General features: G+C 41.4%; 1 protein-coding gene across 1 annotated transcript in view; it reads left to right on the top strand.

The window, feature by feature from the left end:
• Positions 1-711: 711 nt before the first annotated feature.
• SVEP1 (sushi, von Willebrand factor type A, EGF and pentraxin domain containing 1) overlaps positions 712-16,655 on the top strand; it is a 211,963-nt gene continuing 196,019 nt past the window's right edge. Inside the window, exon 1 of the mRNA XM_027550488.1 lies at positions 712-2,018. Within this exon, the coding sequence (XP_027406289.1) occupies positions 1,482-2,018 (537 nt within the window). The 5' untranslated portion in view covers positions 712-1,481. The remainder of the gene's footprint in view (positions 2,019-16,655) is intronic.

Here is a 16,655-nt window from a genome sequence, read left to right as displayed (position 1 = left end):
CTAAGACTTGGAAGTGTCTTGGTTCAGGTGATTTATATAATTGCAGAAACGTATCTGCACAAGGCTCCTGACTCCTCACTAGAATTACTTTTGCAAAGTTTACTCCATCTCTTCTGCAAAGTTTCCTCCTTCTTTGCACTTGCATACCCCTTTCAGGGTTTTTGTTTTGGGGAAAAAAACTACCCCAAGGTGGCAACCTGTGTAGGTATGTAGTTATGTGTTAGGTGCCATTTAAAGTCAAGGAGGTAGGCCTCTGTGAGTCTCACCTGTTGAAACAGGCCATGGGCATATGAGAGAGGACTGGGGGATAGAAACTCTTACTCATCATCAGATTTCAGCACAAACTTCACGTCCTCAGTGAAGGCTTCCCTGATCTTTCAAGGTCAAGTCTATCTGCCTAAGATCTTCATAGAATTTAGCATGGTCAGATGTAATTATATACATTGTTTCTGAAATATCTGGTTAATGGTCATCTCACTTGTTACCCTGTAAGTTTTTTGGGGACAAGATCTATGTCAATTTGTGTTCCTCCTTATATCCCGGGTGTCCTAGCACACAACAGGTGCTCAAAAATATTTGCTAAATGAATGAAGGGGTAACCAAATGGATGAATAAATAAATGCATGCGTGCAGCGCCACGGCAGTCATTCTATGGGCTGCATAGGGGTAGATGCAACCCCTATATATTGTGATCAGAGGGGACCCTCAAGAGGACACACACACCCCCCACCGATCAGAAAGCCCCACCAACAAAAGTCGAATAAAACATCCAGTTGGAGAAGGCTTTGAGGTTTCTCCGGACAGGGAGAAAGAGACACAAAAGGTGAGCAAGCAATTTTCAAAGGATGCTTTCAACTCCCTGGCCAGTCCGTGTGTGTTTTCCTCTACAAAGTGTTTCCAATTACTGTGGCACTCTCGGTATCTGGATCCATCTCCAGTGAATTCCTCTGCGGCTCCTGCCAGACATATGGGATCAATCAGGGCTTCGGCGCTGGTGCGCTTGCTGCGGGAATGTTGACAGCCTGACAGACGCGGGGTTCTGGTGTCATGGAATCTCCGAGAGTCTTTGGCTTGAACCCGGGAGGAGAAGGGGGAGGAGAGAGATAGAGGCAGAGATAGAGGAAGGCGAGGGGAGAGGGAGACAGAGGAGGGAGAGAAGGAGGGAAGCGGGAGATTCTTCTTGACTGCCCCCTTGCCTTCAAACATTTTATAGGCTTCAGGGAGAGCGAGGAGGAGGAGGAGTAAGGGGAGAGAAAAGACGGGAGCGAGAGGGGTAGCGAGCGCGCGCCTTCCCTCCCTAATCCTCGGGCTGCCGGAGGAGTCTGGACTGTGTCCCCAGTGTCAGATGAGAGAGCGCTGAGGCTCGCGGCCGCCGTCCCACGCCCCGCGCCGCGCACGCCCCTCGGCGACCCCGGCGCCCGAGCATCTCTCCGCGCTGGGCAGACGCCTGCGCTCCGGGCGGCCGCTCCGTCTCTAGCGCAATGTGGGCGCGCCTGGCCTTTTGTTGCTGGGGTCTGGCGCTGGTTTCAGGCTGGGCGACCTTTCAGCAGCTGTCCCCGTCGCGCAATTTCAGCTTCCGCCTCTTCCCCGAGGCGGCGCCCGGAGCCCCCGGGCGGCTGCCGGAGCCGCCCGCGCCCAGCGAGGACGCGGCGGCCGCGGAGAGCAAAGTGGAGCGGCTGGGCCAGGCGTTCCGGCGACGCGTGCGGAGGCTGCGAGAGCTCAGCGAGCGCCTGGAGCTCGTCTTCCTGGTGGACGAGTCGTCCAGCGTGGGCCAAGCCAACTTCCTCAGCGAGCTCAAGTTCGTCCGCAAGCTGCTGTCCGACTTCCCCGTGGTGCCCACGGCCACGCGCGTGGCCATCGTGACCTTCTCGTCCAAGAACAACGTGGTGCCGCGCGTCGATTACATCTCCTCCCGCCGCGCGCACCAACACAAGTGCGCGCTGCTCAGCCGCGAGATCCCGGCCATCACCTACCGAGGCGGTGGCACCTACACCAAGGGCGCCTTCCAGCAAGCCGCGGTAAGGTGCCCTTCCCACCCACCACCGCCTGCCCGGCAATAAGCCGGGCTCAGCCTCGGGCCAGCCATAGCACCCCAAGTCAAGCGTCCCCATCTCCAAAGTCAGAATCATACCTATCCTGTTGTGGAAGGGAGGGGGTTCCCTTGGAAGGATGGGTTTTAAAGGCTTAAGGAGATGTCAGGTTCATTAAGTGGTCTTTGAGAACTCTATTAGGAAGGAGTCATTGAGATGCTGTTCACATTCACTGTCGTGGGAACAAACTGTGGGCAAACTAACAGGTGAGTATGTTTTAGAAAGTGTCACTAAAGGTAAGAGGTGGAGCGACCTGAACATTTCCCCAATTCTGGGATGTGATTTTATATTTTCAATATGCACTTCGTTGCTCTGAGTCGTTTACCAGACTTTTAAAAGAAGGAAGTCAGTTTCAGATGCTGGACTTTTACTTTGCCAAAATTTAACTTTTTTTGGTTACAGTGTAATGCATATTCATTTGAAGAAAATTTAGAGCCTATAGAGATGTTGGGCACACGATAGCAAGCCAGCGTGTGTGAAATGAATGAAACCAGCGGAGAAAAAGGGGGGGGGGGAACCCTCTAATCTCATCACCCTTAAAAAGCCACTGTTTACATGTTGTTGAATATTTTCCCATTGTGCACATCTGCTCATACTTTAAAACAAACTAGTGTCTTGCTGTTTTGTAGCCTACATTTTTCACTTGTTATATCATGAAATGACCTATATCATTATATATCTAATATAATGTAGTTATTATATACCGACCTTTCTTGCTAGATTATTATAGTTTATAATCTATTTGACCTGTCATCTGTTGTCGAACAAAGGTTTTGGTAAACACAAATATTTATAGACCCCTTTGATTACTTTCTTAGGAAGAATTTCTGTAAAGTTGCTAAATTAAGAGATGTGAACATCTGTAAACTACTTGATACATTTTGTCCAGTTCTGCCTTGGAGGGTTGTATAGATTTACATTCCCATCAGCAGAGTTGCCACACACCCCACCCCATAGCTCAGTTTGTAAAGAATCTGCTTGCAATGCAGGAGACCCGGGTTGGATTCCTGGGTCTGGAAGATCCCCTGGAGAAGGGATATGCTACTTACCCAAGTGTTTTTGGACTTCCCTTATGGCTCAGCTGGTAAAGAATCTGCCTGCAATGCGGGAGACCTGGGTTCAATCCCTGGGTCGGGAAGATTCCCCTGGAGATGGGAAAGGCTACCCACTCCAGTATTATGGCCTGGAGAATTCCATGGGCTGTATAGTCCATAGGGCTCCAAAGAGTTGGACACAACTGAATGACTTTCACTTCACTTCAGCAGAGTACCACAGCAGTAAGTTTGCCTCAGGGTCACCAGTAACATGTGCCAATATTTTTAATGTCTTTGCCTATTTGGTAGGTGAACAGAGGTATCATTTTAGCAAATTCAATTGTTTTCATTTTATTGTGGAATGAGTATTTTCTAATACATTTACTGGGCATTTGTATTCTTTGATGATTACCTGGTCATTGTTTTTGACCATTTTGCAACTATGGTGTATGTTTGTTTGTTGGTTTGATCATTTGTAAAAGCTCTTCATATAGTAAGACTGGTAACTATGTATACATGCTACAATTGTTTTTTTCCAGCTCACTGCCTTTTGCTTTTGTTTATCACAGTGTGGTTAAATGGATGATTTAAATTTGTATATAGTCAAATCTATCAAACTTTGTCTTTAAGATCCTACATTTGCTTATATTCTTAGCATGGCTTTCTCATTTCCCATATCAGAGAAATATTTTCCCATCTCACAGTTTAATCTATCAGGAGTTTATTTTAGTGTATAGTATGACAAAGATGTCTAACTGTATTTTTTAATAGTTAACCAGTTTCCCCAGCATCATGTGTTTACCAGCCATTCATCCTTTTCCAATTTAATTGAATGCCTCTTTTGTCATACACTAAGAGTTTATGGGTATTTGAGCTTCTCCTGGCCTTCTATGAATTTTGTATTATCCTGGATAATAGGATAGTTCATCCTATTATCTATCTATTACTTTTAAGCTTTGCAAAAATGATTTAATTATTATAACTTTACAACCTATTTAAATACCTGATCATGAGAAGTCTCCATTTTCTTATTTTTTCCTCTTTAAGTCAATTCTCATATATTTATTAATATGAAGTTTTAATTCATTTTCACATATTCCAAATGAAACTAGCCAAGATTTTGATTTCATTATAGAAAATATAGAATTAACTTGGGAATTATTTACATTTTATAATTATAGTCCTTCCAAGACAAGACTACAGTATGTCCATTTTTAACCAGTTCTTTTCATATCCTTCAATAAAGTTATAGATTTCTAGTAATTAAGTCCTGCATATATTTTTCAAATTTAGACTTAAATGTATTCCATTCAATATTGCCATCATGAATAGCATCTTTACAAATTAAATGTTAAACAAGTATTCTTTTTTAAAATTAAAAAAATTCAATTGTAGTATATTTTATTTACAATGTTGTGTTAATTTCTGCTATACAGCCAAGTGACTCAGTTATACATATATTTTCATATTCTTTTCCATTATGGTTTATCACAGGATATTGAATATAGTTCCCTATGCTATGTAGCAGGACCTCATTATTAATCCATCCTGTATATGCTAGTTTACATTTGCAAATCCCAAACACCCAATCCTTCCCTCCCTGACTTCCCTTCCCCGTGGCAAACAGTCTTTTCTTTATATCTGTGAATCTGTTTCTGTTTCACAGACGTGTTCATTTGTGTTGTGTTTTAGAATCCATGTATAAGTGATATCATATGGTCATTGTCTCTCTCTTTCTGACTTACTTCACTCGGTATGATAATCTTCAGGTTCATCTATGTTGCTGCACGTGGCATTATTTCATCCATTTCGATGGCTGAGTAGTATTCCATTATATATGTACCACATCTTCTATATCCATGCATCTGTTGATGTTTAGGTTGTTTCCAGGTTTTGTTTATTGTAAATAGTGCTGCTATTAACAGAGAGGTGCATGTATTTTTTCAAAGTATAGTTTTGCCTGGGTATATGCCCAGGAGTGGGATTTCTGGCTCTTATGGCAACTCGGTTTTTAATTTAAGAAGCCTCCATTCTGTTCTCCATAGCACCTGCACTGATTTACATTCCCGCCAGGGGTGTTGGAGGGCTCCCTTTTCTCCGCGCCCTCTCCAGCATTTGTTGTTCTGTGCTAAGTCACTTCAGTTGTGTCTGACTCTTTGTGACCCTAAGGACTGTAGCCCACCAGCCTCCTCTGTCCTTGGGATTCTCCAGGCAAGAATACTGGAGTGGGTGTCCATGTCATCCTCAAGGGGATTGTTCCCAACCCAGGGATCCAGCCCACCTCTCTTGTTTCCTGCATTGGCAGGTAGGTTCTTTACCAGTAGCGCCACCTACTTGTAGATTTTTTGATGATGGCCATTCGGACTGGAGTGAGGTGTTACCTCATTGTAATTTTGATTTGCATTTCTCTAACAGTTAGTGATGATGAGTGTCTTATTGTGTGCCTGTTGGCCATCTGTATGTCTTTGGAGAAATACCTATTTAGGTCTTTGGAACACTTTTCAATTGGATTGGATTTTGTTTTGTTACTGAGTTATATGAGCAGTTAAACAATTATTCTTGATGTAAAGAAACATTGTTAATTTTTTAAACAGGACTTCTATATCTAGATTCTTGTTTTGCTCTTTGACTCATTTTTTTAAAACACATTTTATTTTACTTATAATAAGTGTTTATCTTAGAAGATAAAATAATCAGAAAAATTTTCTGAAAATACACTGTAATATTTTGGCACATATCCGTCTTGATCTTTTTGCAGTTGTCTAGGTAATAGGTATATATTCATACATGTACATATATCATGTATAAATAATGTTTACCCAAAAAAGCATCATATTGTATATTCTCTTTTTTAACTTAACTTTTCCATCATATTTTGCAGTCTTCTTTCCATAATAAGAAATACATTTCTACTTTATCATTTTTCATGGCCACACAGTATTCCATTACAGGATGTGTGTTTATTTGTATCATGTAATTACCTATTATCATGTAGTTAGGCTGTTATAGGCTTCTCTGGTGGCTCAGATGGTAAAGATTCCACCTGTAATGCAGGAGATCCTAGTTCGATCCTTGGGTTAGGAAGATCCCTTGGAGAAGGAAATGGCTACCCACTCCAGTATTCTTGCTTGGAGAATTCCATGGACAGAGAAGCCTGGTGGGCTACAGTCCTTGAATTTATTGAGTCAGACACAACTGAGCCACTAACATACACACAGGCTGTTAAGAGCAACACGGCAAAACCAGATCTTTGCTCATATCTCTAATAATTTCCTTAATACAGATTTCTGAACTGGTGGGTATTATTCCTTCAGAGAAGATGCCTGTTTTAAAGGCCTCTGATACCTGTGCCAAGTGGCTCTGCAGAAAATGTATACCAAATTATACTTCTACATGCAGTGCCTAGGTCCATATCTAGGATGCAGCCAATACAGGTTAGTATCGTTGGAACATGACCCTCTAATTTATATGTGAAAAATAGAATCTTATTTTTATATTGCCCTTTATTAGTGACGTTGAATACTTTTTTCATACACTTTTTGAATATACTGGCCATATATAGCTTTTTTGAAAAATTCCTATTAAAATCCTTTGGAATTATTAACCATTTTTTATTTGAACGTGGTTCTTTTTCTTAGTGATTTGTAAATACTCTTTAAATTTTAATGATATTAACCTTTTTGTCCCCAAGTCTGCGGCAGGTATTTTTTCTCTGTGTTTCACTTGCCTTTGAATTTTGTTTATGATGACAGCATCTACCATTTTATCAGTGTATTGAATCTACTTTTCATTTGTGTTTTTTTCCCTGTCTTGTGATGTTTGCAAGGCCTTTATGAGAGAAAAGAACTCACTAAAGATGCCCTCTGTGTACTGAACTATTAACAGTTGCCCCAGGCAGGATTCAGTTTTATAGGCTGAGTTTTCTGCTGGCCTCCACTCCTAGTGGAGAAGAACCTCGCGGCATCAGGAAGAACTTGCCATAGACCAGCTCCTCTGTTTGGCTTGGCCAGGTCTGCCCAGGGCCTCTCAGTATTGTTGATTCAAAACAGTTAAATGCATAATGAGTCGAGTACAGACTGCTCTCCTCAAAACCTACTCTGTCTTCAGCTTTCTCCTTCCAAATACTACATCCTGTCTTGGAAAGTAGAATTGCCAAAGGGGTCCCAGTGCCTTTCTTCAGTCTGGATCCATTTGTAATCCAACAAGCAGGGATTTCTCAAACGTTTGTGTTAACTGAACTTTCCCTTGATTTTATTTTCCTTTTCTCATTTTGGTTGGGTTATGAGAAGGTGCAAGAGAGGGTCAGCTGGACTCAGTTCCTGTCTAACCTGGCAACTGCATGTCGTTATTGTAACTTTGCCAGGCCTCTGATGAGCATGCTTAGGTTTAATGAGATATTCATGAAGAAATTTGATAAAAGATGATCAGTGTTTAGAAATGGCATTAGAAGAAGTTTCAATGCGAATTTTGGCAAAGGGATCAAAGCCTGTTTTATCACAAGATTGGTCTGAAAATGATAAGCTGTACGGTTTGATTTGGGAACTGAGACATTTTTTCATGGAGATGAGACAGTTTTTTAGGTTCCCCTGTGTGCATAGAATGGTGATATTGGAACTGATTGTGGTCTAGCCTTGATGTGAAATTCAAAGTCACAGGTACATTTTTGAGGTTTTTCAAACCTCAAAACCCCAGGAAAATGAGTTTTTCAAACCTTTTCCGTTTGAAACGGAATGACCACACAACTGTCCACAGCCACAAACACAGGCAGACAAATATACAAACACATAAAATACGCATATTGACACACGCGAGTGCATGGCTACCTCCCAATTCAGACACCTTATTCCTCTTATGTAAAATCTCGAGATGGAGAACTTTCTTTACCAACTTGAAATTTGCTGTTATCTGTCAGTGCATATGATTGACCAAACAAAAAGGATAATGGTGTTGCTTCGCTTTTTATAGGGTGTCAGAGTTGTACCACTTGATGAGAGAATATATGCTTGGACGCACTGTATTTGAATGGATGAACTGCAGTGTAGATGTTTTTTTCTTGAGGACCACCCCCAGCACTTATCAAAGAGTACAGGACAAAAGCAGTGAAACTGGCAGTTAGTACAGATCTTTGCAGAGACACCGTCAATAGAATAGGGGAAGATTTAGCACCTTGAACTTAATTACATGAAAGTCTTTTAAAAAATAAACGAAATGCTCTTCAGCTTTTCCTTTCCAAGGGATGACTATTTCAGAACAACCTTTCTTCTTGGTTTTCCTCTCCATCATGTATTTATAAATTGCCTTTCCTCAAGTGTGTTTTGGGGTTGACCCCTTTCTGCATGCAAAACTCTTCAACATCTAAGCATTTCACATTATCATGAAATCAGAGCCCCTCCTTCCACTTCACTTTTGCTATCTGTTATACAAACATCAGAGAAGGCAATGGCACCCCACTCCAGGACCCTTACCTGGAAAATCCCATGGACGGAGGAGCCTGGTAGGCTGCAGTCCATGGGGTCGCTGAGGGTCGGACACGACTGAGAGACTTCACTTTCACTTTTCACTTTCATGCATTGGAGAAGGAAATGGCAACCCACTCCAGTGTTCTTGCCTGGAGAATCCCAGGGACAGGGGAGCCCGATGGGCTGCCGTCTATGGGGTCGCACAGAGTCAGACATGACTGACGCGACTTGGCAGCAGCAGCAGCAGCATACAACCATAGTATGGAGCTTCCTTTGAAAAAAAGTTCTTTTTTGCTCCAGAGTTCCAGAAATATGATCCTCTGGTGGGGAATATGCTGCCTCTCCAAAAATCTGTGCTATAGAGGGACAGAAGACTGGGAATAGATAGGCAGAAACTCCTCCTTGCTTCAAGGAAAGGAGATCATCGTTATATGTCCACACTGGTGCGTGTTCACGCCTTTACCTGGGGAGTATTCTGCTCTCAGCCTCGTAGGAAAAAAGTATCTGCTTTTATGTTTCTGATAAAACCTGGAGTTGTGTGAGAGACTACTAGATTAGAGCTATTTTATTTTCATACAATGAACCAATAACAGTCTGTGCAGCAGTCTTTCTGATGACCTGAACGCTGAAGGAATAAGGAAGGTGTAGGTTCTCCTTCCCTGTTGGAAAGGGTGTGAGGGAGTCATTCAGTCTGCAGTGGATTCAGCTGCTCCAGACTCAGAGACTCTTGCTTTAAATGTCAAGAATTCCTCACTGTTGAGGGAGCTAAGTTCTTTTCTGATGCTAGAAAGATGATCTTTCTAAACGGGCCTCTGAAAATGGCCTCTCTTTTGTGCTTCTTAAATTTTTCAACAGTTTTCATATTGCCTTGGTCTTCTATAGGAACTTCTTTTGTAATCCCATCAGGATGTTAGACATGTGAATGGATGCATGAATGAAGCCTCAGTGCTTAAACTGAACCAGACCTCTTATATATTTCCCAGGTAAAGATGGTACTGAAAATCATTTGCGGGAGAGAGAGAGGAAGAGAGGGAGAGGGAGCGCATGCACAAATAATTATCAAATATTGAATTCCAGTTTCTTCTTAGTCTAGTATCTGCATGTTTTATTAGTTTTGTTATTCCCAGCATACAGGGCACTGTGAAATGTATTCAGAAGGTGTATCTGTGTTACTGTTAAAGACACATCACTATTGGCTACCAGTATTCTATGATGTTTGGTCGAAATGCATCATAAAGATATTTGGTCAGTGACTTATTATTTAAACACAGGGGAAGGGTAGACTGCTCTTTCTACTTCACTTCTGTGGTCCAAAGATAGGAAAGCCTCCCCCAGTGTTCTCGAAGTAAAAATGTGCTAAAGAGGATTTCTCTTAACAATGACCGTGAAGGAGAATCATTAAATGTATTCATTCTTGACCAGATATACCTTTAATTTGTAAAGTGACCCGTAATTTTCAAAGCACTTTTATGTTATGATTTTAAAGACTTAGTTTTACAGAAAAGACATGGATACGAGGAGAGGTTAGGTAACTAAATGCTACTTACAAGGCTAAGTCAAGGCCAAAGGCAGAGTCAATAGAGATATCTGATTTGTCATCTGGTCTTTCTCCTCCCCTCCCCCCACCCACATCTTACTGTATTACCTTCATGTGTTGAGTTGCATCAAAAGCCAGGGGGAAGCAGGGAATTCCATCTCCAGAGCTTTGAAAATGTTACAGAAGATATAATGCCAGTCTAACCCAGAAGACAAAAACTGTGGCTTTCAAGCTATATTCATTCCATGGCTGCTTTTCAATTGGCCTTCAATATGTGTGATATATGTGGCCTGTGTGTGTGTGTATGTATTTGTGTATTTTAAAATATATATGCATATTTAATATATGTTCTAATTTTGGCAGGCATTTTAAAATCAGGAGATAGCATTTTTTTAAAAAACCCTAAGTTTGGAGCTTTACTCTCGACAGACTGGAATATTTAACAGTTCTGGGTGTGAATTCTCACAACTAATCAGCGTCTGGCACTTGGGCTTCCCTGGTGGCTCATTTGGTAAAGAATATGCTTGCAATGCAGGAAATCACCTGCAGTACAAGAGACAGACCTGGGTTCAACCCCTTGGTTGAGAAGATCCCCTGGAGAAGGAATTGGCGACCCACTCCAGTATTCTTGCCTGGAGAATCCCAGGGACGGGGGAGCCTGGTGGGCTGCCATCTATGGGGTCACACAGAGTCGGACACGACTGAAGCGACTTAGCAGCAGCCAGTACTCTTGCTTGGGAAATCTCATGAACAGAGCCTGGCAGGCTATAGTCCATGGGGTCACAAGAGTAGAACATGACTTAGAGACTAACCACCACCACCTGATACTTAGAATTTCATTTTGTGATCCTTGATTGTGTTCCACACCCTAACGCAGACAAATCATTGGCAGACCCTGAGATGGTTTAATCCCTTCTAGCTTGTCTTCTGAGCTTGCTTTTTAACCCAATAAATTAGCTAAGATTAAATTTAGCTGGATGTAGTAGAAAACTCTAAAGAACCACTGGCTTAAACATGATAAACAATTGGTTCTCTCTCACATTAAGTCTTGAGTAGAAAAGTCAGAGCAAATACGGCAGCTCTGTCTTTGGGGATCCAGAGTTATTGCTTTCAGCCCTCTGCTCTATCATTTTCTGCTCACCTCATGGTCCAAGATGGCTATTGGAGCTCCTACCATCAGGGACTCATTCCAGACCCCAGAAGGAAGAAAGGACAAAGATAGTCACATTGGTCTTTAAGAAGACTGTAGCAATTCAACCAATACTTTCACGTAGATCTCATTGCGGGGGGAACCTGGTCTCAATTCCATCCTTAGCTTTATGGAATTTTATTACTGAAGAGGAAGGAGAATGTGGATACTGAGGAAGTGATGAGGGGTCTTTATCAAACCAGTGTGTCAGGAAGAATGTGTGTGTGTGTGTGTGACCAAAGAAATGTCTGGAAATCCACTTTGTTTCTTCCTCAAATGGCCTAACCCAGCTCAAGATGGCAAAGCCAGGCCTTGCCTCACTGCAGAATACCTTTATCCTTGTGCTAGATCATACTTTTTTTTCTCTAGAAAAAAGCTTTCAAAGTTCCTGAGCAATCCATTTAAATTTTGGCAACAGAAACTTCTCTTAGTTTCCCAGAAGCTTCTAAATAATACGGCATTCACCCCCAAGTAAAAGATTATACTGAGCATCACGGGGCAACAAACACATCCCACAAAATGTAATCAATATTTTATTGTCAGTTTACGAAACCCAAATGAACCTTTCTCAGGAAAATGTGGTTCTCCTTTGACTTTTCAGAGGAAGCTGTCAGGTTAAGAGACTTCTACATTAAAAGGAATTTCCTGTTCTGTATTATCTCGGTCTTTCCCATAGATTTTTAAGACTGTTCTCTAAATCTCCCCCAGCCGTATGAAGAATGTCTTTCTGGCATAGGATCTGCTTACATACAGTAACCTGCTTTAGCCTGGGGGCTAATTGTGGATAGGAAACATTCTGAGATGTTGTTGTAGCCCATGGATGTTGTTACAGGGCTTCACTTGAAATGAATGATAGTGGGAAGAAAATGAAATCTGCAGCCCATTAGTAGGTGCATTTTCTTAATCTATTTTGATGAAAAGATTTTTAAAATATTCATCTTCCTTGCTCTCTGTCTTTGTCATGGGGTCATTCAAGCAGTTGCCATTTTCTTTGTGTAAAGGGTCAAGCAATAACAATTTTTCAGATTCAGAGCATGCTTTCTTCTTAGCTTCAGTGAATGTGAAAGCTATAACCTTGAGGAGAGAGTCTGATAACTAGATATGTTGAGATAGTGACAGCTACCTTGTTTTGTAGCTTGTTTTGCAAATAGATGTCTTTCAAAATTAAGGACAAAACTTCCTATGAGATTAATAGAGAAAAAACATTTCAAAGAAAGTTCTTAGCAGGGCTTATTATAAGACTGAATCATTTATGGAGTAAAGAAAGTTTATAGAGTAAATGTACTTAGTCATTGTGTGTGTGTGTGTGTGTGTGTGTGTGTGTGTGTGTGTATCTATCTGTGTGCACATGCCTGTTCTCAAATCACTCGGTCATGTCCAACTCTGTGACTCTGGAGAACTGTAGCCCTCCAGGCTCCTCTGTCCATGGGATTTTCCAGGCAAGAATACCGGAGTGAGTTGCTGTTTCCTCTTTCAGGGGATCTTCCCAACCTAGGGATCAAACCCATGTTTCCTGCATCTCCTGCACTGGCAGGTGGATTCTTTACCACTGAGCCACCTGGGAAGCCCACTTAGTCATTTACTAAATGAAATTCAAGTTGGGTATTTTTCCAGTTCAAGAGTGGGTATAGAAAATATATTTTGAGGTACATGAGTTCGATGCACTATTAATTCCCTCCAAAATGATCCTGGAAGTTTTCATTGTTTAATGTCCTTCCTGCTCTACTGGTTATAGGATATCCTGGTTGCTACTGTAAAATACAATTTTATAAAATTTCCAGTGATATTTAAAATGTATGCAATGTGTATACAGTTAGTACATACACTTCTAATTTTCTCCGATATGAACTCTTTCAAATTTCTAGTAGTTCCGTCTCTGTGTTTAACCATACTTCCTTACCTTTAGTAGGGTTAAGGGTCTCTTCCCTCAGTCAAGGAAGACCTTCTTCAGAACATTTCTTTCTTCTCTCTTCAAGATCTTTCTCTTAAAAGCTGTGCTTCTCTTCGTGTAGACATTCACAGTACATCTGTGTATTTAAACATTGGCAGTATGTTTCCAGAGTGATATGGTAGACTGGCAGTATTTTGCAGTCTTAAAAGTATGAACAGTAAAACTAAGTTATTCCCCATCAGAGAACTCGCTTCTCATAAGAAATCGTTCAAGAAACATACAAAGATTCCTGTAAAAGGCTGTTCATCCCAGCATTGTTTGGAATAGGAATTTAGAAACCATTTGGCTTTGATTTGGGAGGGTTTAATAAATGACCCATCTTTCTTGAATTCTAAATCAGTTGAATTATAATGCAATCTGGCTGTGATTTGGAAGAGTTTAATAAATGACACCTTTTCCACCTCTGAGTTCTGAATCAGTTGAATTATAATATAGCAGAAGGCAGGTGGAGAATCAAGAATGCCTTCATCAGGTTAATACAGAATGTGGCTCAGGTACATAAGTCCCTAATACTGAATCTTTAAATTAGATTGACTTGCATCCCCAGAAGCAGGCGGTGCTGGACACATGGAATCTGTCTTTATAAAATGCAGACAGGCTGCCAAAGGTGAAGAAAAGGGGAGAGGGAGAGGCTGAGGAAGCCCCCTTCCCAGGGGAAGGGTGAGAATGGGGTATCGGGGACCAGACGGTAACTCTGATGGCTGGCGCTATGTCCAGAAACTAGAGACAGAAAAAACCAAGTTCCAAGCTTAACAAAATAAAAACATATTCAGTGAAATATATTCAATAACATCCTATCTTTAAAGGCTATTTAATGGCCTTGTAAATTGGCCAAATATCATATTAAATGAGCCAAAACTTTCTGTGTGTTTATATTGTAAAAGTCCAGTTTCATAAAATAAATGTACTCAATAAAACTGGGAATAAAAATGTCAAAATATTAACCATAGTTATCAATATGTAATATATTTATTCATTTAAATAAATCCGTTTCTTCTGCCTTTGAAAAACTAGTTATAATGAACATGTGTTACTTACTGGGAAGTGACATATCATTGCTCATCTGGACACAGATGATTGAAGACATGCCTTTGGGGCATCTGGAGGTGTAGCCTGAAGCGATTGGTCTCAAGTATAAAAATCCTTTTAAATCTCAGCTTTTACCTAAATTGTCATAAGAACTTTATATTCTATCCCACATTACAGCCCAGATTTAAGAAATAAAAATGATACTTTAGCTGATTATCAGGAAATTGAAGTAAAACAATCGAATCTTTTTTTTTTTTGTCAAGCACCAAGTGCTATTGCACTGAACCCATCCGAACTGGAGCTTTGTCCTGGGTTGAAAGTGCTGACCCTACACATTCTGTTATGCCCTCCAGCTGTCCCCTTTCTCCTTCCTAGTGTCACATTGCCTCTTGAGGATCAAAACTCACATAAAAATCTGCACACAGATGACAGCGGTTGTTTCAGCGTTTGCTCAGAGGAGTTTGGATGGCTGGCCATGATGTGACACAGAGCAGAGTGCTGAGGGTGCAGATGGTGGAAACTGACTCCATCACTTGCTGAGAGGTTAGGGGAACATGGCCCTCCTTTTGGCTTGTCACACACGGAGAGGGGTGCTGACCCACTACCCCATCAATCCCTCTTACTTTCACTCATCAAAGACATTCTTGACAGTAACTGAGGCGCTAGCCCACTGTGCTCCCCCTTTGCCTGGCAAAGAAATAAAGCCACTCTTTCCTTCTCCTTCATTAAAAAAAAAAGACATTCTCAGTGCTGAAAGATGTTCTCTAATCTGTTAATTTCCTCGGAGAAGGAAATGGCAACCCACTCCAGTATTCTTGCCTAGAGAATTCCATGGATGGAGGAGCCTGGTGGACTACAGTCCTTGGGGTCGTGGAGAGTCGGACATGACTGAACGACTAACACACACAATCCATTAATATCACCACATGTAAATAAATGCCTCAAAGGACCCAGTTTCCATAATCCATTCTTCCCTAGCTCTCAAAGTTCATTTTTTTTTATCGTGATTTTGTCCTATGCAGAAACAGGCAGCCTGTTTGCTTGCTATTGTTGGTAAAGGGTGTTCAGCCACATTCAGCTGTGTTATTTGATAGACTGTTTTGATAATGGCATCTCTTTCAACTTGGCTCACTCATTTTGACCTATACCAATCGAGTCATGTCTGCAAATACAGCCTCGTCTTGATTCTGTTTTGTAGGTTTTACCTTTCCAGATGAATCTGTCATTGACTTTGAAAGAAATTTGGCAATTTTTATTTGTTTTTCTCAGTACTTTTTCTAGCCAAGATTTCTCTCTTCTTAGTCACAATTCCCTTTAAAATATGCATGCTTGGCTTTTAAATGTTGCTCCCAAAGTGATGATTCCAGGCAGTTATTGTTGGAAGTTTCTAGCAATAAAGATACCAAAGTTTAGGCTGTTTGTATCTAATGAGTAGTAAAAAGTCTACATTTTAAGTATTCATCGGCAACAGGATGTGATGTAGGACTTTCTCTGTGGTCTCAGATTTGGCACTGGGACCCATGGTTTAAAGTAACAAGCACTGAATAGTCCACATTTTAAGGAGAGCCACTCACCAGCTGCGAGTGATACAGTCCTCAGAGTTCATGGATGCTGTACAAGCCTACAGGCTTCCCAGATGGTGCTAGTGGTAGAGAAACCAATGCTGGAGATGGAAGAGACGAAGGTTCGATCCCTGGGTTGGGAAGATCCTCAGGAGGAGGGCATGGCAATTCACTCCAGTATTCTTGCCTGGAGAATTCCCTGGACAGAGGAGCCAGGTGGGCTACAATGTGTCCATAGGGTCACAAAGAGTAGGACACGACTGAAGCGACTTAGGACACACGCATGTGCAGCCCTACCCAATCTCCTTCAGCCCCTGCCTAGCACCCTCCTCTAGTTTATACCATCAGAGAGCTGAGAAGTGGAAAACTGAGACCCAGAAACAGGACAGGCATTGGGACCTTTGCCTTTGGGAAAAGGACAGTTCCTACTGAAAGGCTGATCTCTGCTGGTCCATTTTTTAGCCCTAGATACTTCTACACCGTGTCTCAAAATGTCATCCTGTGTAAACTTAAGTCTGTAAATTTATTTGCCAAGCCTCAGTATAAAACGTGGTCTTCCAACTAAATTAATTTATCCTGATCTGGGATACTCAGTGTTCCTCTGCATAATTGCGTTCCCTCCTTTTTTTTTTTTTTTTTTAATATGCCATTCCAGCTCACAAAAGAAAAACAATCAGCCTTAAGACTATTTTAGTAGTTTCTTCAGATAAGAAAACCTCACTTTAGCAATCGGCTCCATGATCGTCAATGCTTGGACAAATCTTTCTTCAAGTACCTTAGGTAATGAACTGGATTCATTTATAT

The sequence above is a fragment of the Bos indicus x Bos taurus genome, chromosome 8 (assembly GCF_003369695.1).
Source record: "Bos indicus x Bos taurus breed Angus x Brahman F1 hybrid chromosome 8, Bos_hybrid_MaternalHap_v2.0, whole genome shotgun sequence".
NCBI classification, from domain to species: domain Eukaryota; kingdom Metazoa; phylum Chordata; class Mammalia; order Artiodactyla; family Bovidae; genus Bos; species Bos indicus x Bos taurus.
The sequence above is the reverse complement of the archived record's forward strand: the minus strand, read 5'-3'. Positions and strand labels throughout refer to the sequence as shown.